We start from the raw sequence: 25742 nt of genomic DNA, 5'->3' as shown, positions 1-25742 counted from the left end.
CAACCCATGAGCCAATCACAGGGTGACAGCTCACCGACAACAGTACGAGGAGGAGCACCCTCTAGTACTGTTTGTCACTATTAGCCGCTGCCTACTCACCAACTCTTACTAACGGGCGTGCGTAGCCTACAGTTGGTAGAATAGTGTTACTGTTGGCCGTAACCTATTCACCAACCAGCATGGCCTGCGTATAATCCACAGTAGGTGGGACGTGCATAACCTACAGTTGGTGGAATAGTGCAGCCGACTTTGTTACTGTTGGCCGTAACTTATCCACCAACCAGTATGGCCTGTGCATAATCCACTGTTGGTAGAACAGGAATACTATTCAGCCGGCTGTACCTGCTTGGAAACCTACCTTCGGCTATAAATACTCCAACATCTTGGAATGGTAAGATCATCTGCTATCCTGTTATCTAGCAATCTCTTAATATACACTTATATTCAGAGCAATCTAGTCTGATTCTCACGCCGGAGGGTGGTCACAAGGAGGAACCCCCCCCCCCCTTCTCAGTGACGAGCTTACGGTGTCTGTTTTGCAGGTCTCCTGAAGAACAACCTTCTCAGTTAGATCTCATCCGTGGGAAACATTACTTAACCCACAGATTATCTATAATCTGTCCAGGGTTCACTTAGTGTTTCTTCAGATGTGTAACTTGGAAACTGGCGGGAAGTGTGGGTGAATGTATGTTTTTTTATGATAATCGTAGTGAATCAATGGCTGTTGGTGATATGTATCTCATGACGAAGGAAAAGAAACCAATTATGGATTATGTTGATGTAGTAACTGAAGGGTAGTTTACGAGGTCTAGGCTAAGGAAATTTCGGCATGGGCACATACCATCAGTAGACCATAGGTCGAATGAGAATGGGGGGGGTCGTATCGACTAATGGCAGTGAGCATGTTTATGGGTCAAGAACTGTTATTTTAATCCTTCTATAGTAAAAGTTATGGTAGATCTTGAAAAGGTGGATTCAGAGGACATGTGTTCGAGTTATATTGTTATCAAGAAGTTGAAAAATGAATATATAAGGTAGACTCGTTTTATGATGAATTAAATGATGATGATATAATAGTCGTTGGTTCTAAAGAGGACGGCAGAAGTGACTGAAGGTAAAGGTTGACGCTTTTGCAGTTACACCTTTGGCATTGGAAATCCCTACGGCTATCATAGCTTCTAATCCTAGTATCTCTTGGCTCAATTATATAGGTTCAACGACAATTAAAGTTTCAAAACCAGAATGTGTTTGGCATTACAAAAATCCATGTACATGGAAATATTCAAGGATGGAATGTAGTTAGGTGAACCATTAAAGAGCCAGGTTAATAGTACAAGCAAACAATACAATTTCATCTTCTCACAGATCAAAAGCGGGTGTGTGAAAGTGTATGAGATGTCGGTTAGGTCTCATCGTATTTGTGGTATGGTGCATTGGTTCATGGGAGGAGGAGGAGGCTTTTGCATTGATCGGTTTCGTTGATTCCTCTTTTCTGTTATCGTTCGTTTGATTTGTCTTTGTGTAGTTTTGCGTTTGTTGTGGCTTTTTATAGGTATTTTTATGAGTTAGTTTGTATTGATGTATCGTTCTATATAACTTAATTCTTACTAGCTAGTTGTTTTTTTTATTTATATAATTATCGTTCTAAAAATGTTTTTTTTTGTTTATTTTAATTGTAAAGTTGGGTGACATTCAAATTAGGTTGATTAAGGGTATTGTATAAAGCATTTAGTTTATTCTTTTTTTCCATGTCTTTCAACTTCGTAATCAAGAACGAGTCACTATTGAGTTTTGACTTTTGAACATATCGATCAAGTTGTAATTGGCTTTAGTGACTTAGTCTCGGTTTCACTTGTTCCACGTTTGGCATATCGATCAAGATGTTCTTAGTATCATAAAAATTAATGTGTTAAGATATATAATTAGTTTAACCCAAGTTTACATTGGTATCTTGTTAAACCGACTCAGCCATGCATGAGAGACAGAGTTAAAAAGAATTGTTGTTTTGGATATTTTAATGATAAATATTGTGTTTACGGAAAGAGGAACGCTTTTCCAAAAGAGTAAACCAAAGACACGCAAAGCTTTAAATGCAACACGCCCATTCCTTTCTCTATTTTCTTCAATTGTTCACGCATTTAATTCATTCATTTTATATAATTCATAACATTCGTACAAACTCATAAATGTTATGATTTTAAGAATTAACACAAGATTAGTGCTAAAACTTGAGAACTTTAGAAAATTTAGCAAAAAGAGAAAGTAGTGAAATGTATCACTTATGAATTTGTATGTATGAAGTGCATTTTCTCCTTTACATTGAGCTAGTATTTATACTACAAAAGATTAACCTTTTCTCTAGACAAGATTAACTATTTGATGGTCATGTAGTATGGGACATTATCAATAAGTTTGACAAAGAGCTCATCCACTTGCTTGGTAGATCTAGATGGGTAAATCTTGATCTTGAATTAATAGATATTCATAACACTCCCCCTTGGATGACACTTTGCAAACTTTGGGATATTGAATTACTGCCTCATTAAAAACCTTGCTAAAGGAAAACCCAATGGGAAAAAACTTTAGCTAAGGGAAAAAGAGTGCAGTATATAGCTCCCCCTCAAATTGCAGGTCGTTACATTGTTCGTACATGGCGCATGCCAATATCATGAACATGTTTCCTGAATGTTGCTGTGGGAAGTGCTTTTGTGAAAAGATCAGCTGAGTTGTTGCTGGACTGGACATATCTCATTTCAACCTGATTGTCTTTAATAAGGTCTCGAGTATACTCAAAGTATCTTGGTGGTATATGCTTTGTTCTGTCACTTTTGATATATCCTTCCTTCATTTGCGAGACACAAGCTGCATTATCTTCATAGATAGGAGTTGGAATTCGATCTTTCTCTAGTCCACAAGAAATCAATATGTGTCGTGACATAGATCTTAACCATACACATTCTCTTGAAGCTTCATGCAATGCAATGACTTCAGCATGATTTGAAGATGTTGCAATGAGTGTTTGTTTCTGAGAACGCCATGAAATCGCAGTTCCTCCATTCTTAAATACATATCCAGTTTGAGATTTTGCTTTATGGAGATCAGATAAATAACCTGCATCTGCATAACCAACTAACCCTTCTTTTGAATCGTTAGGATAAAATAAACCTAAATCAACAGTTCCTTTTAAATACCGAAAAATATGTTTAATGCCATTCCAATGTCTTTTAGTAGGGGATGAACTGAATCTTGCCAATAAATTAACTGCAAAATAAATGTCAGGTCTTGTACAGTTAGTAAGATACATAAGTGCTCCAATTGCACTGAGGTATGGTACTTCGGGACCAAGAATCTCTTCATTATCTTCGCAAGGACGAAATGGATCATTGTCAACATTGAGTGATCTAACAACCATCGGTGTGCTTAAAGGATTTGCTTTGTCCATATTGAAACGTTTTAAGAGTTTCTCAGTATAAGTTGACTGATGCACAAGTATCCCATTATGCATATGCTCAATTTGTAAACCAAGAAAATATTTGGTTTTTCCAAGATCTTTCATTTCGAATTCTTTCTTTAAAAGAGCAATTGCTTCATTAATTTCCTTTTGTGTCCCAATTAAATTTAGATCGTCAACATACACAGCTATGATCACATATCCTGATGTTGTCTTCTTGATGAAGACACATGGACAAATAAGATTATTTGTGTATCCTTTGCTTATTAAATAATCACTCAAACGATTGTACCACATCCTTCCAGATTGTTTCAGTCCATACAAGGATCTTTGTAATTTGATGGAATACATTTCCTTAGGCTTTGAGCTTATTGCATCGGGTAGTTTAAATCCTTCGGGAATTTTCATATAGATGTCACTATCTAGTGATCCATACAAGTAAGCTGTGACAACATCCATAAGGCGCATCTCTAATTTTTTAGAGACTGCTAAGCTGATTAAATATCTAAACGTAATAGCATCCATGACAGGAGAATACGTTTCTTCATAGTCAATTCCTGGCCTCTGAGAAAAACCTTGAGCTACAAGTCTTGCTTTATATCTTGTAACTTCATTTTTCTCATTTCGTTTTCTCACAAAAACCCATTTATATCCTACAGGTTTCATTGACTTTGGTGTAATGACAATAGGTCCAAAAACCTTTCGATTGTTTAGTGAGTTTAATTCAGCTTGCATAGCATCTTTCCATTTGTTCCAATCTTGTCGATTTTTACAATCATCTACAGATTTTGGTTCAGGGTCATCATTTTATTCCATGATATCGCTTGCCACAGAATAAGAAAATATATCATCAATATTTTCCATTTCATCTCGATCCCACATTATATGTGATTTACCATAGTTTATTGACAATTCTTTATTGGAATCATTTATTTCTTCCTGAGGAAATGTTATATCAATTATTCTTTCCTGAGGGAAGGTTTTGTCAATCATTCCTTCCTTAGGGTCAGTATCCTTCTCAGAACCCTTTCTTTTTCGAGGATTTTTATCCTTTGAACCGATTGGCCTTCCACGTTTTAAACGTTTTTGAGATTCATGAGGCGCATTATTATGGTTTTGCTTGCTTGGAATCTCAACTCGAGCTGGAGCATTAGCAGCTGGTATATGAGATTTAGTGACCCTGTTTATATCAGTAAATGCATCAGGTAACTGATTTGCAATTTCTTGTAGATGTATTATTTTTTGAACCTCTGTCTCACTTTGTTTAGATCTTGGGTCTAGGTGTAACAATGATGGCACACACCATGATATATCTCTTTCTTGCTTTTTCATTTCTCCCCCTAATGATGGGAACATTGTCTCGTTAAAATGACAATCAGCAAAACGTGCTGTAAATACATCACCTGTTAAAGGTTCAAGGTATCTTATGATGGAAGATGTTTCATATCCAACATATATTCCCAACCTTCTTTGGGGACCCATTTTTGTGCGTTGTGGTGGTGCAATAGGAACATACACAGCACAACCAAAAATTCTAAGATGAGAGATATTTGGCTCATTTCCAGAAACAAGTTGTGTGGGAGAGTATTTATGATTTGCACTTGGTCTCATGCGGATTAATGATCCAGCATGCATAATTGCATGACCCCAAATAGAAACAGGGAGTTTTGTCCTCATTATTAATGGTCTAGCTATTAGCTGAAGGCGTTTGATCAACGACTCGGCTAAGCCATTTTGTGTGTGTACATGAGCAACAGGGTGTTCTACAACAATTCCCACAGACATGCAATAATCATCAAAAGCATGTGATGTAAATTCTCCCGCGTTATCAAGCCTTACTCTTTTAATGGTATAATCCGGAAAATGTGCACGTAATTTGATAATTTGAGCAAGAAATTTTGCAAAAACAACATTACGAGTCGATAATAAAGAGATATTAGACCATCTGCTGGATGCGTCTATTAAGACCATGAAGTATCTAAATGGTTCACATGGTGGATGAATTGGTCCACATATGTCACCTTGAATTCTTTCAAGAAACATTGGTGTTTCTTTATCGACTTTTAATGGCGAAGGCCTTGTAATTAATTTTCCAAGAGAACAAGATGTACATTGAGGCATTTTATCTATTTTATGGATCTTTTGACCTTTCAGTGGATGCCCATGTGTATTTTCAATGATCCTTTTCATCATTGTGGATCCTGGATGGCCTAATCTGTCATGCCATAAGTTTATGATACCAGAATCGCAACAATTTTCTTTGACTGCCATATGTGCTTGAGGCACATTTATATATGTATAATGCAAACCAGAATGGAGCATTGGCAATTTTTCCAATATTTGATCTTTGCTTATGATATGCAAATATTTTTCATTACTAACAGTCCTTGACTGAGTATCATATCCATTTGATATATGTTTCTGAAACTCAACAAATTTCTTGTTGATTTTGGGGAAAATAAAGCATTTTCTATTTTGAGCTTTGTACCATTTGGTAATGCTAAATTAGCTTTTCCCACTCCTTCTATCAAGTTTGTAGGACCTGATATTGTATTGATGATCCCTTTTGTTGGTTTCAGTTCATAAAAATATTTTTTAGATCTAAGTATAGTATGCGTGGCTCCACTATCCGCTATACATATATCTTCTTCATTTGTTTGATCTTGTGCTCCGGTGATTTTCATTTTAAATCTTGAAAAATATTAAGAGAAAAAAAAAATAAGTGTATAACGAAGACATATGATACTTTAATAAGAACTTTAATTGAAACACAAGTAGTACATGGAAGAGAAACTACATAATTAAAGATAATGAGAACACACTTAATAATTGCATCTAATTATAGTAGTCAAGCAACTTTGTTTCAAAGTTCCATCCCAAAGTCTTCAACGCTCAGCTTAGCATTGATATTATTAAAGTTATCAACATGGTTCACTTCTTTCTCTTTTCCTTTTAGAGAGGCTTGGTACAGTTCACACAGATGTGGAGCTGTGCGACAAGCCTTTGCCCAGTGGTTTGTACTTCCACATCTAAAACATGAAGTGCCATTGTTTTCGGACCTACCAGCTTCATTCCATTTATTTTGGTGGTTGGAATTGGTATTGTGTGGGACATGATAATTATTGGCTCTCTGGTTACGACCACGACCACGGCCACGACCACGACCGTAAGAGTTATTGTTCCATTTGAATGGATGCTTACGATCATTAAAATGCCTTTTGTCAAAATGACCACGTCCACGTCCACGGCCTCGTCCTCGACTTTGTTCCCATTTATGATCAGAATTTTTATGAGAACTTTTGTGAGCAACATGTGCTTCTGGTATTGCTAATGAACCCGTGGGACGAGATTGATGATTTTTCATCAATAATTCATTATTTTTCTCGGCTACAAGGAGTAATGCATTTAGATCAGAGTATCTCTTAAAATTCTGCAAACGATAATGTGTTTGCAAGTTTATATTTGATGCATGAAACGTGGAGAAAGTTTTCTCTAACTTTTCTTCCTCTGTTACGGGATACCCACAAAATTCTAGCTTTGAACAAATTCGGTATAAAGCAGAGGTGTAATCATTTACCCTCTTAAAATCTTGGAACCTAAGACTGTTCCATTCATCTCTAGAAGTAGGAAGTAAAACTTCCTTTAGATGACCGAATCTGCTTTTCAAATCTTCCCATATCATATATGGGTTATCATAATTAAAATACTCATGCTGTAGCAATTCATCAATATGTTTATGGATGAAAACATCAGCTCTTGCTTTATCCTGGTCAAAGCAATCATTATATTCTTGGATTGCGTCTAACACATCCATAGATTTTAAATGTCTTTTGACATTTGCTGTCCAAGACATATAATTTTCTCCAGAAATGTTGAGTGCTGGGAATTCGAGTTTTGCTATATTTGACATTTTGTTGCTAAACATAATAGAGCAAATAATAAGATAAATATTAGAATCCATATATATCAATCAACAATGAGATACAATACATTGGTAGAGCTATAAACATATAAAAGAAAAAGAACATGCCGAACTCTTCAGATGGGAGATTAAAAATTAGAATGAGAAGTAGTATAAGCATTATAGTGACCAACATCAAAACCGGGTGAATCATTTTGAGAATTTTATCTTGGATAAATTTAATAAGAAGAATGTTTGTTGTAAATGAAATGGGGTTAATGATTGGTTATTTATAGTGGAGGTTTATAACCCATTTATAACGGTTATATTACCGTTTATAACGGTAATATTACCGTTTGTGTGTGTGTATATATATAATATATAATATTAATTATTTTAAAGTAAGATAATAATTAAGATATTAAATACAGTTTATTTTATAAAATATATATAATTAGTATGCGCAATAATAAGAATAGAATTGTTAGTGTAAATAAATCTAACTTCTAAATGAGATATTAGTGTGCATATATAAATAAAAGTTAGAATAGTTATCAAATTTTAATAACAATGTTTATACACATTATTGCTATTACTCAGTATATTAGTTAGTATATGTATATGCATAGATATATATCTAATGTACATAATGAAAGAAGTTTTTATGATGCTTATGTAGATACCTTTGTGTCTATTACCTTTCTTGGTTAGGATATAAGCGGCTCGTGCTGATAACGTGTTATGATTTTAAGAATTAACACAAGATTAGTGCTAAAACTTGAGAACTTTAGAAAATTTAGCAAAGAGAGAAAGTAGTGAAATGTATCACTTATGAATTTGTATGTATGAGGTGCATCTTCTCCTTTACATTGAGCTAGTATTTATACTACAAAAGATTAACCTTTTCTCTAGACAAGATTAACTATTTGATGGTCATGTAGTATGGGACATTATTAATAAGTTTGACAAAGAGCTCATCCACTTACTTGGTAGATCTAGATGGGTAAATCTTAATCTTGAATTAATAGATATTCATAACAATAAACTTATATTCTATCCGTATTTCATTATTTAGGACGTGACAGGAAAAGAAAAATAATAAGATTTAGATAAAGCATTATACAAAGAGTTCATCTGTAAAACTTTTTGTTGTTGTAAACACATAATCCATGTCATACATAAAGTCAGATGTCTAGTTAACAAAAATTAATTAAAATAATATATATGATTTCAGGCGTACATAAACCTTTAACCTTTGCAAAAGTCTTCTGTATAAATGATGTTCATTTCACAAAACCATGTAGAAATCATTGTATGATTCCATTAACGTTTCATCATGTCGATTGACTATTACTTGTCAACATAAGCTACTTCCACACTCGTTTCATTAATGCACGTAAAACCTACTTAGCCAACAAAATCTACTTGGAAGGTCAACTTCATTAACCTAGACGTTGTACGTTGTGAAGCCAATCAATCAGTTTTAGACGTCAAGCAAACATCTATCTCATCCATTATGTCTTGTTGTCGGTTAGATATGTTTAAATAATAAGGTGATTAATACCAGCCTTAATTACCTCAATTATAGATGTTTTGATTGTTTTTTGATAAACTAGAGGTAGAGCACAAGTAAATTTACATGTGCATGTATATAAATATAACTCGGTGGTTCATATATATATATTAACTTGTAAACAAGAAAATGAAGATGCGCTAATATACATAAATGTAGCTTAGTTAGCTAAATGTATTTTTTTTCTTTTGAAAGGCAAACTTAATATAAAATCACAATCCCGATTAACTGATAACTAACCCAGGGAAAGACACATAACACTTACATATTAAGAAGTGGATTTTCGGACCACTTAGTCCACCTATTTTAAATTTACTATTCCGACTAGAAACCCATAAAAACGATAGAGACATTATCGAATCAAGAAGAGAATGCTTAATGTCATCGTGACGTACAAAAGGGTTAATTTACATATATGTAATTCACTATTTCGTTCTTTATACGTGTTCACGCAATAAATATGTATTATGCTTAAAAGTTAAATCCGTCCATCCATCCACCCGTGTAGAAGAATACGGTAAAGAGGACGATGGAATGTCCTTTTCTCTTCTTCGATCGTATATATCATATATGAATGATTTATCATTTGGAGTGCAAGCATTAAAAAGCTGCTTTGGTTCTTGCATTTTTCTGCCTTTCTTGATGTGACAGACAAACAGACACACATGTTCGTTTCCAAATTCCTCCATTTTAATAGAATCTCCCTCTCGTCCTTATTTTATTTTTATTTATTTTACATGTTTAATGTTTAATAGTTTGATAATTAATTGGAACATTCTAGAAATTTGATGGTATTGAGAGGGTTCTAGGTTTTTGTTATTCATTCATAATGAAAGCAATACAATAATGAATCAAAAATATGGTGGAACCGAAGCCATCTAAACAAGGAAATAGATAGACTATTGGTCCTATATAAATGGAAAAGATATCATAAAATAAGACTATTTTCTATACTCCCCCTCAAGGTGGAGCATGGAGATCCGTAATGCCCATCTTGCCAAGTAGGAATTGAAGTTGAGGAGCCCCGAGACCGTTTGTTAGCAAATCGGCAACCTGCAACTTGCTGTCAATGCGCATCGGCAGAATTTCTTTGGATTCTACTCTCTCTGACAAAAAAATAGTCCATCTCGACATGCTTTGTTCTCTCATGGAAGACTGGATTGTTTGCAATGTGGCGTGCAGCTTGATTGTCACAAAACAAGGCTGTTGGATCGGTGATGATTACCTTCAAGTCGGTTAGTAGCCACCGAACCCATAAGACCTCGCTAACCGTAGAAGCCATGGCCCGGTACTCGGCCTCTTCTGAAGAACGAGAGACAACAGATTGTTTTTTTGTTTTCCAAGAAATGGGAGCACCTCCTAACATAAGCAAGTATCAGGTTCGCGAGCGTCTTGTGTATGGACATCCAAGCCAATCTGAGTCACAAAAGGCTGTTAAAATTGGGTCACCTACACAAGGGAGAAGAATGCCTTGTCCCGGGGTCCCTTTTAGGTATCATAGTACCCTATTTGCAGCTTCCATGTGATTTTGTCGTGGGTCAGCTACAAACTGACTTAAGACATTTACTGCATATGTAATATCGGGGCGGGTAGCTTGTAGATAAAGTAGCCGACCCACCAATCTGCAATATTGACTAGCATCGACTCGAGCCTCTTTCTCTCCTTTGTCTAGTTTCAGATTATGTTCGATTGGAAAGGAACTTGGTCGACATCCCATCATGCCACTATCTTCCAAAATATCCAATGTATACTTTCTTTGACTTAGCACCAAGCCATCACAAGTCTTGCAACTTCAATACCAAGAAAATATTTCAACGGGCCAAGGTCTTTAATGCTAAAGGCTTCGTTAAGTTGCATTTTAGTCTCTTGAATCTTCTCAAAGTTATTGCCTACAATAATAACATCATCCACATAAACTAAAAGTGCAATGAAAGACTTTCCGCGCTCATGTATGAATAAAGAATGATCACCCTTGGATTGTCGAAAATTTAGGCTTAAAAGAAAAGTCGTAAACTTTTGGTGCCAGTTACGGGATGCTTGTTTCAAACCATAGAGCGATTTCTTGAGGCGACACACACGAGTTTCGTTTTCTTTGAAGAAGCCCTAAGGAATCTTCATGTATACTTCCTCATCCAAATCTCCATGTAGAAATGCATTATTAACATCAAGTTGGTGAATAACTTCTTGGCTGCCACGGCTAGAAGAGTTCGTACGGTGACAAGTTTGGCAACAGGGGCAGTATCATGATAGTCTACCCCCCCTGTTTGTGTAAAACCCTTGGCAACAAGTTGGACCTTGTATCATTCAACTTCTCCATTGGGTTTATATTTTATTTTATAGACCCATTTGGAATCAATGGCCTTTTTTCCTTTCGGTAAGTAGGTCAGGATCCAAGTTCCATTATTTTCAAGAGCCTTGATTTCTTGTTGCATGGCTTTTTTCCAACGCTCATCCTGTGTGGCTTGTTTAAAAGATTTCGGCTCATCATTGGAGGAAATAGCCGTCAAAAAATCTTTGTGATTATTAGAAAATTTTTCATATGAAATAAAATTAGATGTATGATGTACCGTTGAGGCTTCTTGATTGGAGACAGGTTGTGTATGATCAACCGAAGGGGGGAGCTTCACAATATAATCATTAAAATGCTTCGGTTGGTACTTATGTCGCTTGCTTCTAGCCTCATCTTGACTTTGAAGCTGATCATTAGAGCACGTTGATCCATAATGTTCATTTGGTCATCATGTGCACTAGTGGTATTATTGAACTCATCTGGGTGTACTTTACCTCTACTAGGAGCCTGCACATTTTCTAAATTACCAAATTCATCATCCTCAGGCCCATCTGAAGAAACATCAACTCCAATATGGGCTTGTTGGTCACTAGGGTCCATACCATGTGTTTCTTTATACTGGGTGGGCTCGATGGTATCATCTGAAAGGGATTTCTCATGACATGAGCATTCTTGATATCTAGTAGGTTCCTCATCTTCAGCAACTTTGTCTATTTCGACATCTTTGAAAGGAAAATTTTCTTCACAAAATAAAACATCTCTACTAACAATTAACTTCTTATTTGCAATGTCGTAGATTTTGTATCCTTTGGTTCCTGGAGGGTAACCTAAGAAAACACCCGGTCTCCCCCTTTCTTCAATTTTTTCTCCCTTCGTATCAGTATTCTTGAAGTAAGCGAGGCAACCAAAAACTTTCATATGATCGCACTCAGGTTTTTGGTTCCACACTATTTCATATGGAGTTTTATTTTTAATGACTCTGGAAGGGAGACGATTAATTATGTACGCAGCGGTGAGAATGCATTCTCCCCAAAACCTTTTAGGGAGGTTGGCCTCAAATCGTAGGGCTCGAGCGGTTTCAAGTAAGTGTCGATGCTTTCTTTCCACAACCCCAGTTTGTTGTGGTGTATGTGGGCAAGTTGTCTCTAATAAAATTCCCATTTTATTGTAAAAACCAAGCATAAAATTCGACGTGAACTCCCCACCATTATCACATCTAACTTTCTTGATAAGTTTTCCAAATTGAACTTCCACCATTTTATGAAAATCAATGAGACATTTACTTGCATCGCTCTTATGTTTAATAAGAAAAACCCATATCGACCTACTAAAGTCATCAACTATAGTAAGAAAGTAATTCGCCCGTGTGTATGATGGTATCCAATATCCACCACAAATATCTCAATGAATTAAATCAAAAGGAGCATTGGTTTTAATCATACTAACCGGGAAAGGTGTCCGAGCATGTTTTGCCTTAGCACAAGAATCACAAACTTTATTATTGAGTTCAATAGAATTATTTTTTAAAAACTAAACTCTAGAAAGCTTTATTTTTGAGGCATGACCCAGTCGTTTATGCCACGTGTCAACATTAGTCATCATGGCTCTTCTATCTTTAATCATACCCATTCGGTACAACCCCCCTTGGCGTCTACCCGTTCCAATCAATTTCCTCGTCCGTAAATCCTGCATGACACAAAAATCTGGAAAAAAGATCACCGCACATTGTAGATCTTGACTTATACGGCTAACTGAAAGGAGATTGCATTTAAAGTTTGGGACACAAAGAACGTCGTTTACTCTAACTTCCCCTGGAAGGGTACAATCACCTCTCCCCTCAACAGGAATGGCTTCACCATTAGGTATGACAACCGGGGATTCAAAAAAAGACGTTTTCTTGTTTTCGAGGAGATCGGGTAGGTGAGTTATGTGTTCGGTGCAACCCGAGTCAATGATCCATTCGCCTTCCACAACTCCCTTACTTGTCCTGTTGGCAATGCGTTTCATTCCCTCGTAACCGGTTCCAGAAAAGTGTTTAAAAGGCAATTGGTATTGAACATTGGTTAAGCTTGCATTATGGCTAGGATCTGATTTGATGCAGACAACTTTGGGTTTGGCTTTGAACGCAGCGGATTCACGCGGTAAGCTTTTATCGGTTGAATATGCCATCTGCCTTTCGTCTTCGGTCACCATTCTTCAATAAGTCAAGAACGATAATAATAGAACAGGGGATGGATTTAAGATTATAAGACCTGCTCTGATACCATCTAGAAATTTGATGGTATTGGGAGGGTTCTAGGTTTTTGTTATTCATTCATAATGAAAGCAATACAATAATGAACCAAAAATATGGTGGAACGGAAGTCATCTAAACAAGGAAATATGCCATCTCCACTTTGGTGGGATGGTAAAGGCTTTGGCCTTCGGGTGAGAGGTCCAGGGTTCGATCTCTGGCAATGGCGGTTTAATGTAAATAGTAGGAGGAAAGCATTAACATTCAAAAAAAAAAAAAAAAAAAAAGACTATTGGTCCTATGTAAATGGAAAAGATATCATAAAATAAGACTATTTTCTATAAACATTGTTTAATTAATTAATGTTTCTTTTCATTTCAGTATGGTGCCAGTGGTTTCTTGTGCGGCTTCAAGTTGTCAGTACCAAAAAGAAGCCAACTGCTAATAAGATTGTGACATTTCATAATTTAAATTTTAATCAATGTTTATTTCCCTACAAGTACGTACATATTAAACCCTAAACACATGACCTGTTTAATGTTCATAAATGCATCTTAGGCCACTTCAATAAAAAAAGAATAGTACAATTGATCATTTTGGTTTGCTGCTGGAGTTTATGGCGAGCCCGTAACAGGTTCGTTTTCTCGGATGTCCCTATAAGGGCAGAAAAAATAATTGGCGGAATCAAGTTTATGGCGTTCATTTGGATTAAATATAGGTCGAATAGTGTGGCTCTAGACAGAGAAAAATGGAGGAGATTTGATTTATAATAGTGTCTTCTTCGTGTGGTGTTTTGTCTCGCCCGCTAGTTGCTTGTTAGCGGGTTGGTAGGTTGTTTGTTTTTAACAAAATTTGTTGTTCGAAAATAAACATATGAAACCCTGAAACAAAGAGCAATGTTATTGCGGTACATCGGTTATTTTCTTCAGAAAAGGTCCTTGGTTTGAGTCTTTTCGTGACAAAATGTTGTACGTGTTTACAATAGTGGGCCTTTTTGCAGTGGGTTTCCTCTGAAATTGTGATGAGCTAGGTCACTAGGCTATATGTGAACACGGGCGTGAGTGGTCTTTTACCAATGGATGTAATGTACGTATACCCGGGTGTCTCGACTTTCATTTTCATTGAAAACAAAACATAGGAAACCCTAAAAGTTGCTGACTATTTTTTTTTTTTTCATATAACCAAAGTTCTTTTCATTTTTCATGTTGTGATTTTATAGATCATATATAATGGGGTTTCATATCTTGACCATAAAGCCCAATATAAAGAATTAGCCAGGCCCAATTTCATCTACCATGAAAAACTGACTATTGCATTGCAGATAAAAATATTACCATCATGTAAATTCACGATTGTCACCGGTAAAGAAATATATCTTATTATTTTATGTGTTACATGTGCAACTTTGTATCGAATGTTTAAATAACGTAAAATACATTTTTAATGAGCAATGACATGTACAATAAAGTTGTTTATCACAATTAATCGACTACACGTTACCGGCAATTTGTGTGTTTGAATCTACACCATTGTATATTTTATGTACTTTTTCTTATTGATTTTCGTGTAGCCTCTCCTGATACAATTGAGACCGACCTAGAGAAAACTAGCACGGTCAGTAAGTACGATCAACCTATTTATTTTAGTTTGACAAAAGTATCATATAATTCTTATGTTTATATGGATAAGTTGTATTAATGTTTTTTTACTGAATTAAGTTTTTTAAATGTTATATAGATGTTTAATAATTTCTAATGTGTTATATCCTTGAAGGATTTTTGGGACGAATAACAGTTATAACGATAATTGCGGACTTTGTGGTATTCGAAGGTGGATTTTTTTTGGTTGAGACGTCATCGTAAGCAAAACAAAAGATAAACGCATTCTCCATTCGTAATAGCTTGACTTGTTGAAGTTTGGTGACCAGGATCGATAAATACAAAAACGAAAATTTAGATCATAAGCTCGATCTTTGTAATTCTTATTAGCTCGAAAATTGCAATATTTAAACTCTTACAATGATATAATCCACAAGCTCGGGTATATATACTAGTTTAAACATGAAACCTAAGACTATGCGCTATGGGGCACCGTTGGCCCTCTTTTTTGGGCGCGGTGGGCTCCGAACGCCAATGCGGGGCGCCGTTGGCCCAGGGGCGCCAATGGAGAGGCCGTTCAAACGGCCAGCGCGGAAGGTGAAAAGTGTGGGACCCTCCCCCTTTCCAACGGCTCTTTGGACCGTTTGAGATATATGTGTATATATATATATATATATATATATATATATCTCAAACTAAACCATACAATCTCAATTTTTATAATTTTTTCCCAAAAATGTCTTCCGATTCATCTTCGGCACCCGACTACTACCCTGATCCCGACGTTATTTCAGACTCCGATTCAGGGGATGAGGTAATATTTAGTGCTATTTTAGATGCTGCCCGAGTCTTAGTCGAGCATTGCAAAAGCTCACAACCGCTAACAAGACGTCCTCATCGACAACGAGATCATGTCGGTGCTCATGAAAGGTTGATGCAAGATTATTTTTCGCCGGACGCGACTTTTGATGCGGAACAATTCCGGCGGCGTTTTCGGATTACTCGCCAACTTTTTTTACGAATTGTTGGTGATTTAGAACGCGATTATGATTTTTTCCAACAACGGGATGACGCGAGAGGTAAGCCCGGTTATTCTCCATTGCAAAAATGCACGACGGCAATTCGTCAACTCGCGTACCGGACCATGAGCGACGCCATGGAAGAGTATTTACAAATGTCGGAGACAATGGCTCGTGAAGCCCTTCACACGTTCTGCGAATGTGAGTATTATCATTTTTTAATATGTATTTATAAATCCTCGCATTTTAAAGGCAAAGTTAATAAACTAACATTAAAAATTTAATATTAGGTATTACTCAACTATATCATAAAAAATATTTGAGGAAACCAACTCAAGCCGACATACAAAAAATATACGAGGTGCATGAACAGAAGCACGGTTTTCCTGGGATGCTTGGTAGTCTTGATTGCACACATTAAGCTTGGGAAGCTTGCCCAGTTGCTTAGCAAGGTCAATATAATCGGTGTGATCATGATGGAACAACGGTTATCCTTGAGGCTGCTGCATCATTTGATCTTTGGATATGGCATGCTTTCTTTGGGATGCCGGGTGCAAACAATGATATAGCTGTGATAAATGCGTCTCCTCTTTTCGACCGTCTCGTAAACGGGGTTGGACCCGACACCTCATTTTCCACTAATGATGTCAACTACGAATACGGATATTATTTAGTCGATGGCATTTATCCGGATTGGGCAACGTTAGTTCATAGCTTTACGTGCCCGACTGATGATAAACGAAAATTTTACAAGAAAAAACACGAGTCGGCCAGAAAGGACATCGAAAGGGCATTCGGGGTATTAAAGAAACGTTGGTCTATAATTAGAAATCCGGCTCGTATTCTGCACATGGATAAGTTAAGAAATGTAATGTACACTTGTATTATCTTGCATAATATGATACTGGAGGACTCGGGTAGAGCAATATGTCAAGGCGAGTACGACGATGCGCCGGATCCGATGACAACACTAAACGAAGATGAGAGATTTGCTATTTTATTAAAAACAAGAAAAAAAAGAAACGAATTTCAGTCTTCGAGCGGATTTGGTTGAACATATTTGGAGAAACAAACAACAAAACGGCGACGCCGACGACTAAAATTAGTTGATTTTTTATGTATATGTTTTTAATTTTAATATAGTTTGTATTTGATAATTATTGTATTTAATAAATTTGTTAGTTTATTAAAATAAAAAAATTAAGGGGCTTGAGGGGCATCTTTGGGTGGGGCTTTGAAGCCTCCAGTGCACATGTGGCGCTGACGTGGCACTGGGGAGGGGCTTCGAAGCCCCTCACCATAGCGAGTAGTCTAATTAGACTAAGAATACAAACTACTTATCATACTCAAATACTAATTAGTAAAAACATATTTAAATAATAATTAATTAATTATTAATTCCTTGTTGTCCAAGTCATTTGCTCGACTTGTTCACCAAGTAATTTATTTCATGTAAACAAAGTCGCGTGCTCAACTTGATAAACAAGACACCAATCTATCATAGGCTCGATGGGTTGGTCCAACCCGCCTTGTTGACTCGAGGACGGGAATTAATTCCAACACTTGTTACATGAAACACATCAGTTAAGATTGGGCACAATGGTTGATCGTTGCAACTTGCAATCGTCAAAAGTAGATGTATCAAAGCGTAGTGGCCTTTCAGCTTATGGTCACAAATGAATCATCATAACTTTTGATAAATGTGTGTCTATTTAAGGGTTTTGTGACCATATAAAAGGTCAAAAAAGACATGTATATATAACGACAATCAAACGGCCTTTGTGAATTCCTAGAAGCCTCGATAAGTTTAATCGGGTGATTACTATGAGTGCCACATACTTCAGTTGAATATAATTGGGGGAGTTTCTTTTTAGAGCACAGAAAATTTGTCTTAACAATAATTTTTAATTATAATTCTCGTTGTTACTTTACTTTTAACGATTAAACTGAATTACTCGGATGTTTTATAGTGGTTTGTGCAAACTGCACGTATTTTCCCCGCCTTTCTAAAATTTACGTGTGTCACATAATACTTTGAAATCGGTAACACTTGTGATCCTAAGACTATAAATACTATATCGCTTTAAACCATTTTATTTGTAATGATTTTATTGTTTTCTAATATCTCCGAGTTTGTTAATTTTTTTTTTCAAAAAACTAAAGACACGGTTGCAATTATTTTTAACTTTTCAGTATAAGTTTTATTAAAAAAGGAAAGATATTAAAATGAAGTATTTTTGTTGTATCGTAAAGTAGTGTTGATATTGTACCAATAACATAACAATCCAACCCAATTGCGGCCGAGCATCATTTGTACATGTATCGATATTATTGGAACCGGATCAATATGCAGTTTATGCTTTTTGGTTGATGTAAAACACATGTCGATATCCTATTGGGCATATCACGAATTTCTTTTATGGATTACGCGAGACGACTTTTGCGTAATCAAACCGTTGTAAATAAGTTTTGAGATCATGTACGACACAGCATTTTACCGATCCGAAATTGCTCGAACAACATCGGCACCGGTACCATTTTTCAACTTTTATAGTTTTTCTTTTATGTCGATACAAGTCAGTTTCAGTATATATCAATGCTGAAATGGTACCATGAACAAAGTAACTTTGTAACTTTATGTTTGTAAATTTAAATAATTTCATGTTTTATGCATATACCGTATTTCTGCCTCAACGCATGGGGAATCCTACTAAGTTTAACAACATTTAAAATTAAATAAATAAGTAGTTGTCCAATTATTGAACTTAAGACAAAAGCGTTCGGGTGCGACTTAGGTTTATTTTTCAGTCCAGACTCTGAGCCTAGTGATCGAGCCCATACGATGAACCTACTTTTAACCCTAAAAAGAGGCCCAAGTTCTTTTTGAAAAGAAGTGGTCCATACTTGAGTGGGCCCATTTGGGCAATTGACTTATAATTTTAATAACACGTGATTATGATTTATGTGTACCCTATAATATAATAATTCTTTTAGATCAAAAGTAGAAACATAAAATAAAGTCAAAATTATAAAGCCAGCACCATTCATGTTATAATACGTATAATCCAACAATCTTTTAACCAAATCCACAATATCAGAGTCAAGTCAAAACTAAATTTAAGTTCAAAAAAAGGGTTCTCATTGAGATAAAAATTGGGCTGAAAAGTGTTGTTTAGATTTTCTTTTCTTCTCTTTTTTCTTTTTTTTTTTATTGATAGAGGTGATGACCGGTGACGGAGGTGGCTCACAATAGCAGTCGAGGCAATGGTGAAGATGGGGTTGTGCCGACCTATTTGAACCTTTTTTTTAAATATAAAGCTCGAGCTCTAAAAAGAACTCACACAGTCACACTCACACACCGTTAAAAGTCAAGCTCCGTTGAGCTGAGTCTGGAGCTAAACGAGCTAAAGTCAAGTTCACGTGAACTTACTTTTGACTCGACTCATATAAAACCCAACTCATATATCACAAAGTTAATTACGTTTTTATAAGTATGCATGATTTGTTTTATCTTAAAAAAAATTCCATAAATTTTATTGTTTTGTAGGTAATAAAATGGCACAAAATCAGCATAGTATTTTGAAACTATAGTTCTGATTCTAAGGTTAACAAAAATATTTACAACTATAGAAAAGAATGAATAAAGCATTTATGAGATTAGTTAAGGGGACCACAACGGGAATATTAATATCCGAGAGCATTAAGTGTCCATTTAAATTGGAGCAAGAGTTGTGACGTTCACTGTACCATGACACAGACACCTTCATTATTAACATACATTCATTCATTCATGATCAATCTAATACACAACATTATTTACAACTCCATAATTCTCATGCATCACTGAGACATCCGATGTTTCGTTCCTTTCTTCTGAGGTAATTTAAACGGTCCCCAACTTTTTCTATGTTTTGAGGTCTCACTAAATAAACCCGAAGCAAGTGCTTGTTTAAGCCATAACTCAAACTCCTCATCTTCATCTGCCATTTTAGCATCCAAATCCCACGGATACCGGCTTGAGTTTGATCTCTCCGGTTTCTCCAACCCAACCATGTTTACATGAAACGTGGGCCGGTGCGTGTTTGGCCTGCAACCCATTCCCTATACCATTCCAAATATTAATATTACATATTAACGCGTATACATAGTCTTGAAATATTATATTAACCAAAGCATTTTGAATACACCAACCTGGCATATGGCCCATTCTGAAACATCGAATATCTTACTCTCGGCACAAACAAATGCACGCGGTATTTCCATCTAAATTACCAAAATATATAAACAAAAGTAAAAAAAACAAATTGTTTTAAATGACAAGTTTTCAATTCTTTAAAAGTACAAACCTTGTTAGGACGATCAAAGCTGAGGGAGCCTTTGTACTCCACCCACCCGTCACCATCTTTGGCTTGATGATATTGGCAGCAATCCTGAAACGAATTAAGTTTCGTTAATTTAATATTTTGCATTAACTAAACTAAATTCCTTTTTTTTTAATTTGAAATGTAAATTCTCACCTGACACCATCTTGCCTTAGACTTTATCCTACTTGTACATATCCATATATGTGAATGTCCACATTTTGTGCATTGTATTCGTCTCGATTCCACTGAGCAATATTCAGGATTCTCCTGCATTAAGCCACACAAGAATTGTAAATTTGTAATCAGCATATAATCATAACATTTTGGCGGTTCGCATATGTTTTTAGTTTTGTTTATACCTGATTGGATGTACTAGGAGACTTGTGAGACAATGTCCTCGATTCTTTCTTTCTCAATTGCTCATCATAGTCTCTTTTCTTTAAAGAATCAGAAAGAACCTTAAAATTTGTTAAAAAATAATAATATTAGTCGTAAATAAATATTAATAAAAAAGTTATTTAACAAATAGTGGAAGAAACTAGATGGAGATTACCTCATATGCACATTGAACCTTTTTAAAAGATTCACTTGCGAGCGGGCTCCCCATATTTTTATCGGGGTGCACAAGCATGGCCTGAAAGAAACGGACACGTAAGACATACCAAACTTTATAGAATAATCATGAAAGAATAACAAAAAATTCTACCTTTTTTCTATATTCTTTCTTCAACAAAACAGCATCAATTTTCTTATACCGCGATAAACCTAAAGCTTCATAATGATCCACACACGCAATAATTCTTTTCATCTCATTAACAGCGTTCACATCGCTTTTCACCACAGCAACCGGAGCCGGTTCCTTCGGTTTGTTGGGTTTGTCAACAACAACAGTTGTAGGATCTTGTTTTTTGTTTACTGGTTCACAAGATTCCACCCTTTCAGGTTCAACAGTCGGTTTCACTTCCTCTTTTTCATCAGTAGTAGTTTCCACCTTCTCAGGTTCGTCATTAGGAGCAAAGAACTCACTCTCGGGTCTGAACTCATCTTCAGCAAACGCATCGGGAAAATTCGGCTCTTCAAATTGTGTTTTTTCACTCAAATTGTCACACCACTTGAGGATGCGGTTTAACGCATCGTTTGATATGAAAGCAAGATTAATCGATACCAAACATCCCGACCATCCTACTTGAACTTTTACATAATGTAGAGCATATAAGGTTGCAACTAACACTACCAACCTTGCATGTTTTCTGGAAAACAAGTAACCTGCAATGGGAATACAAGATCAATTACACAATAATCAGAATATCAAATCAATTTCATATTTCAAGATTTCAAAACACAATGAAGCAAGACTTACCTCCAACAATAAATAATGTGCCAGTGATCCAAAAGTTACCATACATCCACAGGACCAATATTGCAATTAACCCTACTATAAATACACCAGGAGTATGGCCCAAATAGTGGATAGCACAGGCAGCAGCACCCTATCAAGATTAACCAGATTGTTTAATGCCATGAATGTAAACAGAATAAAGTTTCTAATTTCCAAAACTAAACATGTCAAAGATACTTTCTTGATGAATCTTGGAATCGAAGGGGATTCAAGGCAAGATGTCATAAATTCTTGAAAAGGGTGAAATTATTCAAAGAAAACCTAATCAAATCATATATCACCTTATTTTGGTAACGATATGACAATAAACCCTAATGTGTATTCTATCTACTAGAACTTACATCACAACTTAGCCATCAAACCACAAGGAATTAAACTGCTTGTAAACAGAATAAGATTCTAAATTTCCAAAAGTAATGAGGTGTGAGATGGTGAGATACTTTCTTCATGAATCTTGGAAGCAAAGAGGATTTAAAGCAAGATTTCATAAACTCTTCAAAAGTGGGAATTTTTACATAGGAAACCTAATCAAACTATATTTTTCCTAATAATGACAACAACATTACAATAAACCCTAATTTGCATCTCAACTTAGCCTTCAAACCCAAATTAACTAAACAATTTGTAAACAACATAAAGATTCTAATTCCCAGCAATAATCACTTTCTTAATGAATCAAAGGGGATCCAAGCCAAGATTTCATAAATTCTTGAAAAAAAGTTAAATTTTTATAACTTCCCTTACATAAAACAACACATAGAAAACAAGATTCCATAAAATTCTTGAAAAAAGATCAAATTTTTATAACTTACAATACATAAAACAACACATAGAAGCCAAGATTCTAGAAAAAAGGTGAAATCTTTACAACTTACCATACACAAGACGACACACAAGAGGCAAGACATTGATGTCAACCCAAGAAAACAACTCCAAATAATAACCAGCAGTGCAGCAGTACCCAACCCACACAACGATCTAGATCCACGAACCATACACTCCTTCCACCTAACCATAAACCACCACAAAATCTTAACCAGTGTCTCACAGCCTCTGCAGACACCGGGCCAATGCCGAGCAATTGACCCAGCAACCGTGTCCTTAAAACAAGATGCAAACTTTATGGCAGAGTAACAATGGGTTTCTGATAAAACCCATTTCAAGACTGGCTTAAACATCATAATGTCTTCCATGGTGTTTCTATAATTCGTAATAATAATAATTTGAAATGACAAGAAAGATTTGTACTTGGTGATGACCCATGTTGATAATAACAATAATAATAATATTAATATAGGTGAGTGTTCTTCCAGTGGGTCGGATCTTGAAGAAATAAATAGGTGAAATGAGTTTTAAATTAACCGGATCAAAGGGGTACCTTAGAAATAAAAGAAAGAAAGAAAGAACTTTTGGGTTCAGGCAATGCTCGTGAAAGAGAAGGAGCAGTAAAAAGGATTTCAGGTCCGTGAAACTGGACAGAGGAGAAGGGTGTTTTGGGGGTGCGGGTGAGGTGGGGTGGGTAATGGGGTGGAGGGGGGGGGGGGTATAGGGAGTGGAGGGAGACTGTTTCATTCGGTGGCTTTTTCTGTATAATGAAGGGATATATCATATAGTATGTTATTATTTGAGTATATTTGTTTTTTTTATTAATAAATTAGTATTTAGACGTATCTATAATATATATAAGCGAAGACGTCACTACTTCTAATAGGAGTCACCAGATTTGCTTGATTTTTAAAGGGAGGCTTCTCATTTATTTGACCTGAATTTATGGTTTGGGTCTTACCAAACCCAGATATTTCTTAAACGGGTTATAACATCTCATTAAATTAAAAATTATTTTCACCAAATTATTGATGTAAAAATCCTATAAAAGGGGGTTGTGTTTCTTTTTCTTGTCTAATATTCATATTTTTTTTGCATTTTAATTTTATATACTATAAAAAAGTTAATAATATACTTAGTGTTTGATGATGAAATAGTTTCACAAATAAATGACATGTTATAACCCGTTTAAAAGCTATGGATTTGGTGAGACTCATGGCCCACTTATATATTTTACTATAAAATTGTTTCTTATTATAAATAACATATTTTTCTTAAAAAATGGATATTAATATTTAGTATATCCATACTTTATAAGATTTGCATATCAAATACTTGGTGAGATTTATTTTTAAAATAGTGAGATGTTATAACTCGTTTAAGGTTATCGGTTATCTAGGTATGGTGAGACCCATACCGTGAATTCGGGCCAAATGCACTTGGAGTCTTCATTTACAAATAAAACAATATGGTGGCTTGAGTAAATGTAAGAAACAATCATAAAGCTTTTAAATGTTTCGTTTATTTACGGAGGTTGTTTTATATTATTTGTTTATAATATTTATTTATGTTTTGAATTTTTATTTTTTATATTGTATGAAAGTTAATAATATACTTATGGTTTGATGATAAATTGTTTCACAAATAAATGAGATGTTATAACCCGGTTTAAAAGCTATATGGTTTGATGAGACCCAAGACCCATTTATTTTTTTACTATAAAATTGGTTTTTTAATTATAAATAATATATATTTTTTTTTAAAAAATAATATATTAATTTTTAGTATATCCCTACTTTATAGGATTTTTATATCAAATATTTGGTGGGATTAGTTTTTAATTTAATGAGATGTTATAACTCGTTTAAGAAATATATGGGTATGATTAGACCCATACCTATGAATTCGGGTCAAATGCATAAGAAGCCTCCATTTAAAAATCAAGAAAATCTGGTGACTCCAAAAAAAGGGGGAGCGACCACATCGCGACACATAGGATTTTTGGATCTTCGTTTATATATTATATATATATATATATTATTTAAATTAAAAAAACCAATTTTATAGTACATAAAATAAACGGGTCTTGGGTCTCATCAATATCCCCCGTATTACGGGGGTTGTTTTATGTTATTTGTTTATAATATTTATTTATTTTTTGAATTTTTGTTTTTTTTATTGTATGAAAGTTAATAATATATTTATCGTATGATGATAAATTGTTTCACAAATAAATGAGATGTTATAACCCGGTTTAAAGATATACAAGTTTGATGAGACCCAAGACCCGTTTATTTTTTTAACTATAAAGTTGGTCTATTAATTATAAATAATATATATTTGGTTAAATAAATCATATATTAATTTTTAGTATATCCCTACTTTATAGGATTTTTATATCAAATATTTGGTGAGATTAGTTTTTAATTTAATGAGATTTTATAACCCGTTTAAGAAATATATGGGTTTGATAAGACCCATACCCGTGAATTCGGGTCAAATGCATGAGAAGTCTCCATTTAAAAATCAAACAAATCTGGTGACTCCAAAAAAAGGGGGAGCGACCACATCGCGACACATAGGATTTTTATGTTTTCGTTTATATATATTATAGATATATATTATTTAAATTAAAAAACCAATTTTATAGTACATAAAATAAACGGGTCTTGGGTCTCATCAAATCATAGGTATATTATTAACTTTCATAAATATTATTTATATTTAAAAAATCAATTTTATAGTAAAAAAAATAATAAACGGGTCTTGGGTCTCTTCAAAACCATATAGCTTTTAAACCGGGTTATAACATCTCATTTATTTGTGAAACAATTTATTATCAAACCATAAGTATATTATTAACTTTCATATAATAAAAAAAATATAAATTCAAAAAATAAATAAATATTAGAACAAACAATATAAAACAACCCCCGTAATACGGAGGATAAAAACTAGTATAATATATATATATATATATATATATACAAACGAAGACCCAAAAACCTCATGTGTCGCGATGTGGTCGTTTCCCTTTTTTTTTGAGTCACCAGATTTGCTTGATTTTTAAATGGAGGCTTCTCATGCAT

General features: G+C 34.9%; 2 protein-coding genes across 2 annotated transcripts; one reads left to right on the top strand and one right to left on the bottom strand.

Moving 5' to 3' along the window:
* The first annotated feature begins 15782 nt into the window (after positions 1-15782).
* Positions 15783-17119, top strand: LOC143621420 (uncharacterized). Its single transcript, XM_077092849.1, has 3 exons — positions 15783-16266; positions 16356-16426; positions 16514-17119. Exons 1-3 carry the CDS (start codon positions 15783-15785, stop codon positions 17117-17119), a joined length of 1161 nt encoding a protein of 386 aa, XP_076948964.1.
* A 2539-nt stretch (positions 17120-19658) lies between these two features.
* LOC143621511 (uncharacterized) lies at positions 19659-23340 on the bottom strand. The gene is made up of 9 exons (XM_077092919.1): positions 22704-23340; positions 21790-21919; positions 21136-21695; positions 20983-21063; positions 20789-20887; positions 20583-20696; positions 20412-20495; positions 20257-20328; positions 19659-20166 (listed from the first exon to the last, which is right to left on the bottom strand). Exons 1-9 carry the CDS (start codon positions 23019-23021, stop codon positions 19906-19908), a joined length of 1719 nt encoding a protein of 572 aa, XP_076949034.1. The 5' UTR covers positions 23022-23340; the 3' UTR covers positions 19659-19905.
* Positions 23341-25742: the final 2402 nt, after the last annotated feature.

Source organism: Bidens hawaiensis, unplaced genomic scaffold (genome assembly GCF_021521415.1).
Source record: "Bidens hawaiensis isolate Kalapana, Puna unplaced genomic scaffold, B.hawaiensis_p1.1 tig00002866_1, whole genome shotgun sequence".
Taxonomy (NCBI): domain Eukaryota; kingdom Viridiplantae; phylum Streptophyta; class Magnoliopsida; order Asterales; family Asteraceae; genus Bidens; species Bidens hawaiensis.
This window is presented reverse-complemented; position numbering and strand designations above follow the sequence as displayed.

Coding starts and splice junctions, on each gene's coding strand:
- LOC143621420 (XM_077092849.1), top strand. CDS start 15,783: ATGTCTTCCGATTCATCTTCGGCACCCGACTACTACCCTGATCCCGAC. Junction 16,267..16,355: donor CCTTCACACGTTCTGCGAAT/GTGAGTATTATC, acceptor ATTTAATATTAG/GTATTACTCAACTATATCAT. Junction 16,427..16,513: donor ACATACAAAAAATATACGAG/GTGCATGAACAG, acceptor CCAGTTGCTTAG/CAAGGTCAATATAATCGGTG.
- LOC143621511 (XM_077092919.1), bottom strand. CDS start 23,021: ATGGAAGACATTATGATGTTTAAGCCAGTCTTGAAATGGGTTTTATCA. Junction 21,696..21,789: donor CACATTATTTATTGTTGGAG/GTAAGTCTTGCT, acceptor TTCCCATTGCAG/GTTACTTGTTTTCCAGAAAA. Junction 21,064..21,135: donor AGAAAGAATATAGAAAAAAG/GTAGAATTTTTT, acceptor CGTTTCTTTCAG/GCCATGCTTGTGCACCCCGA.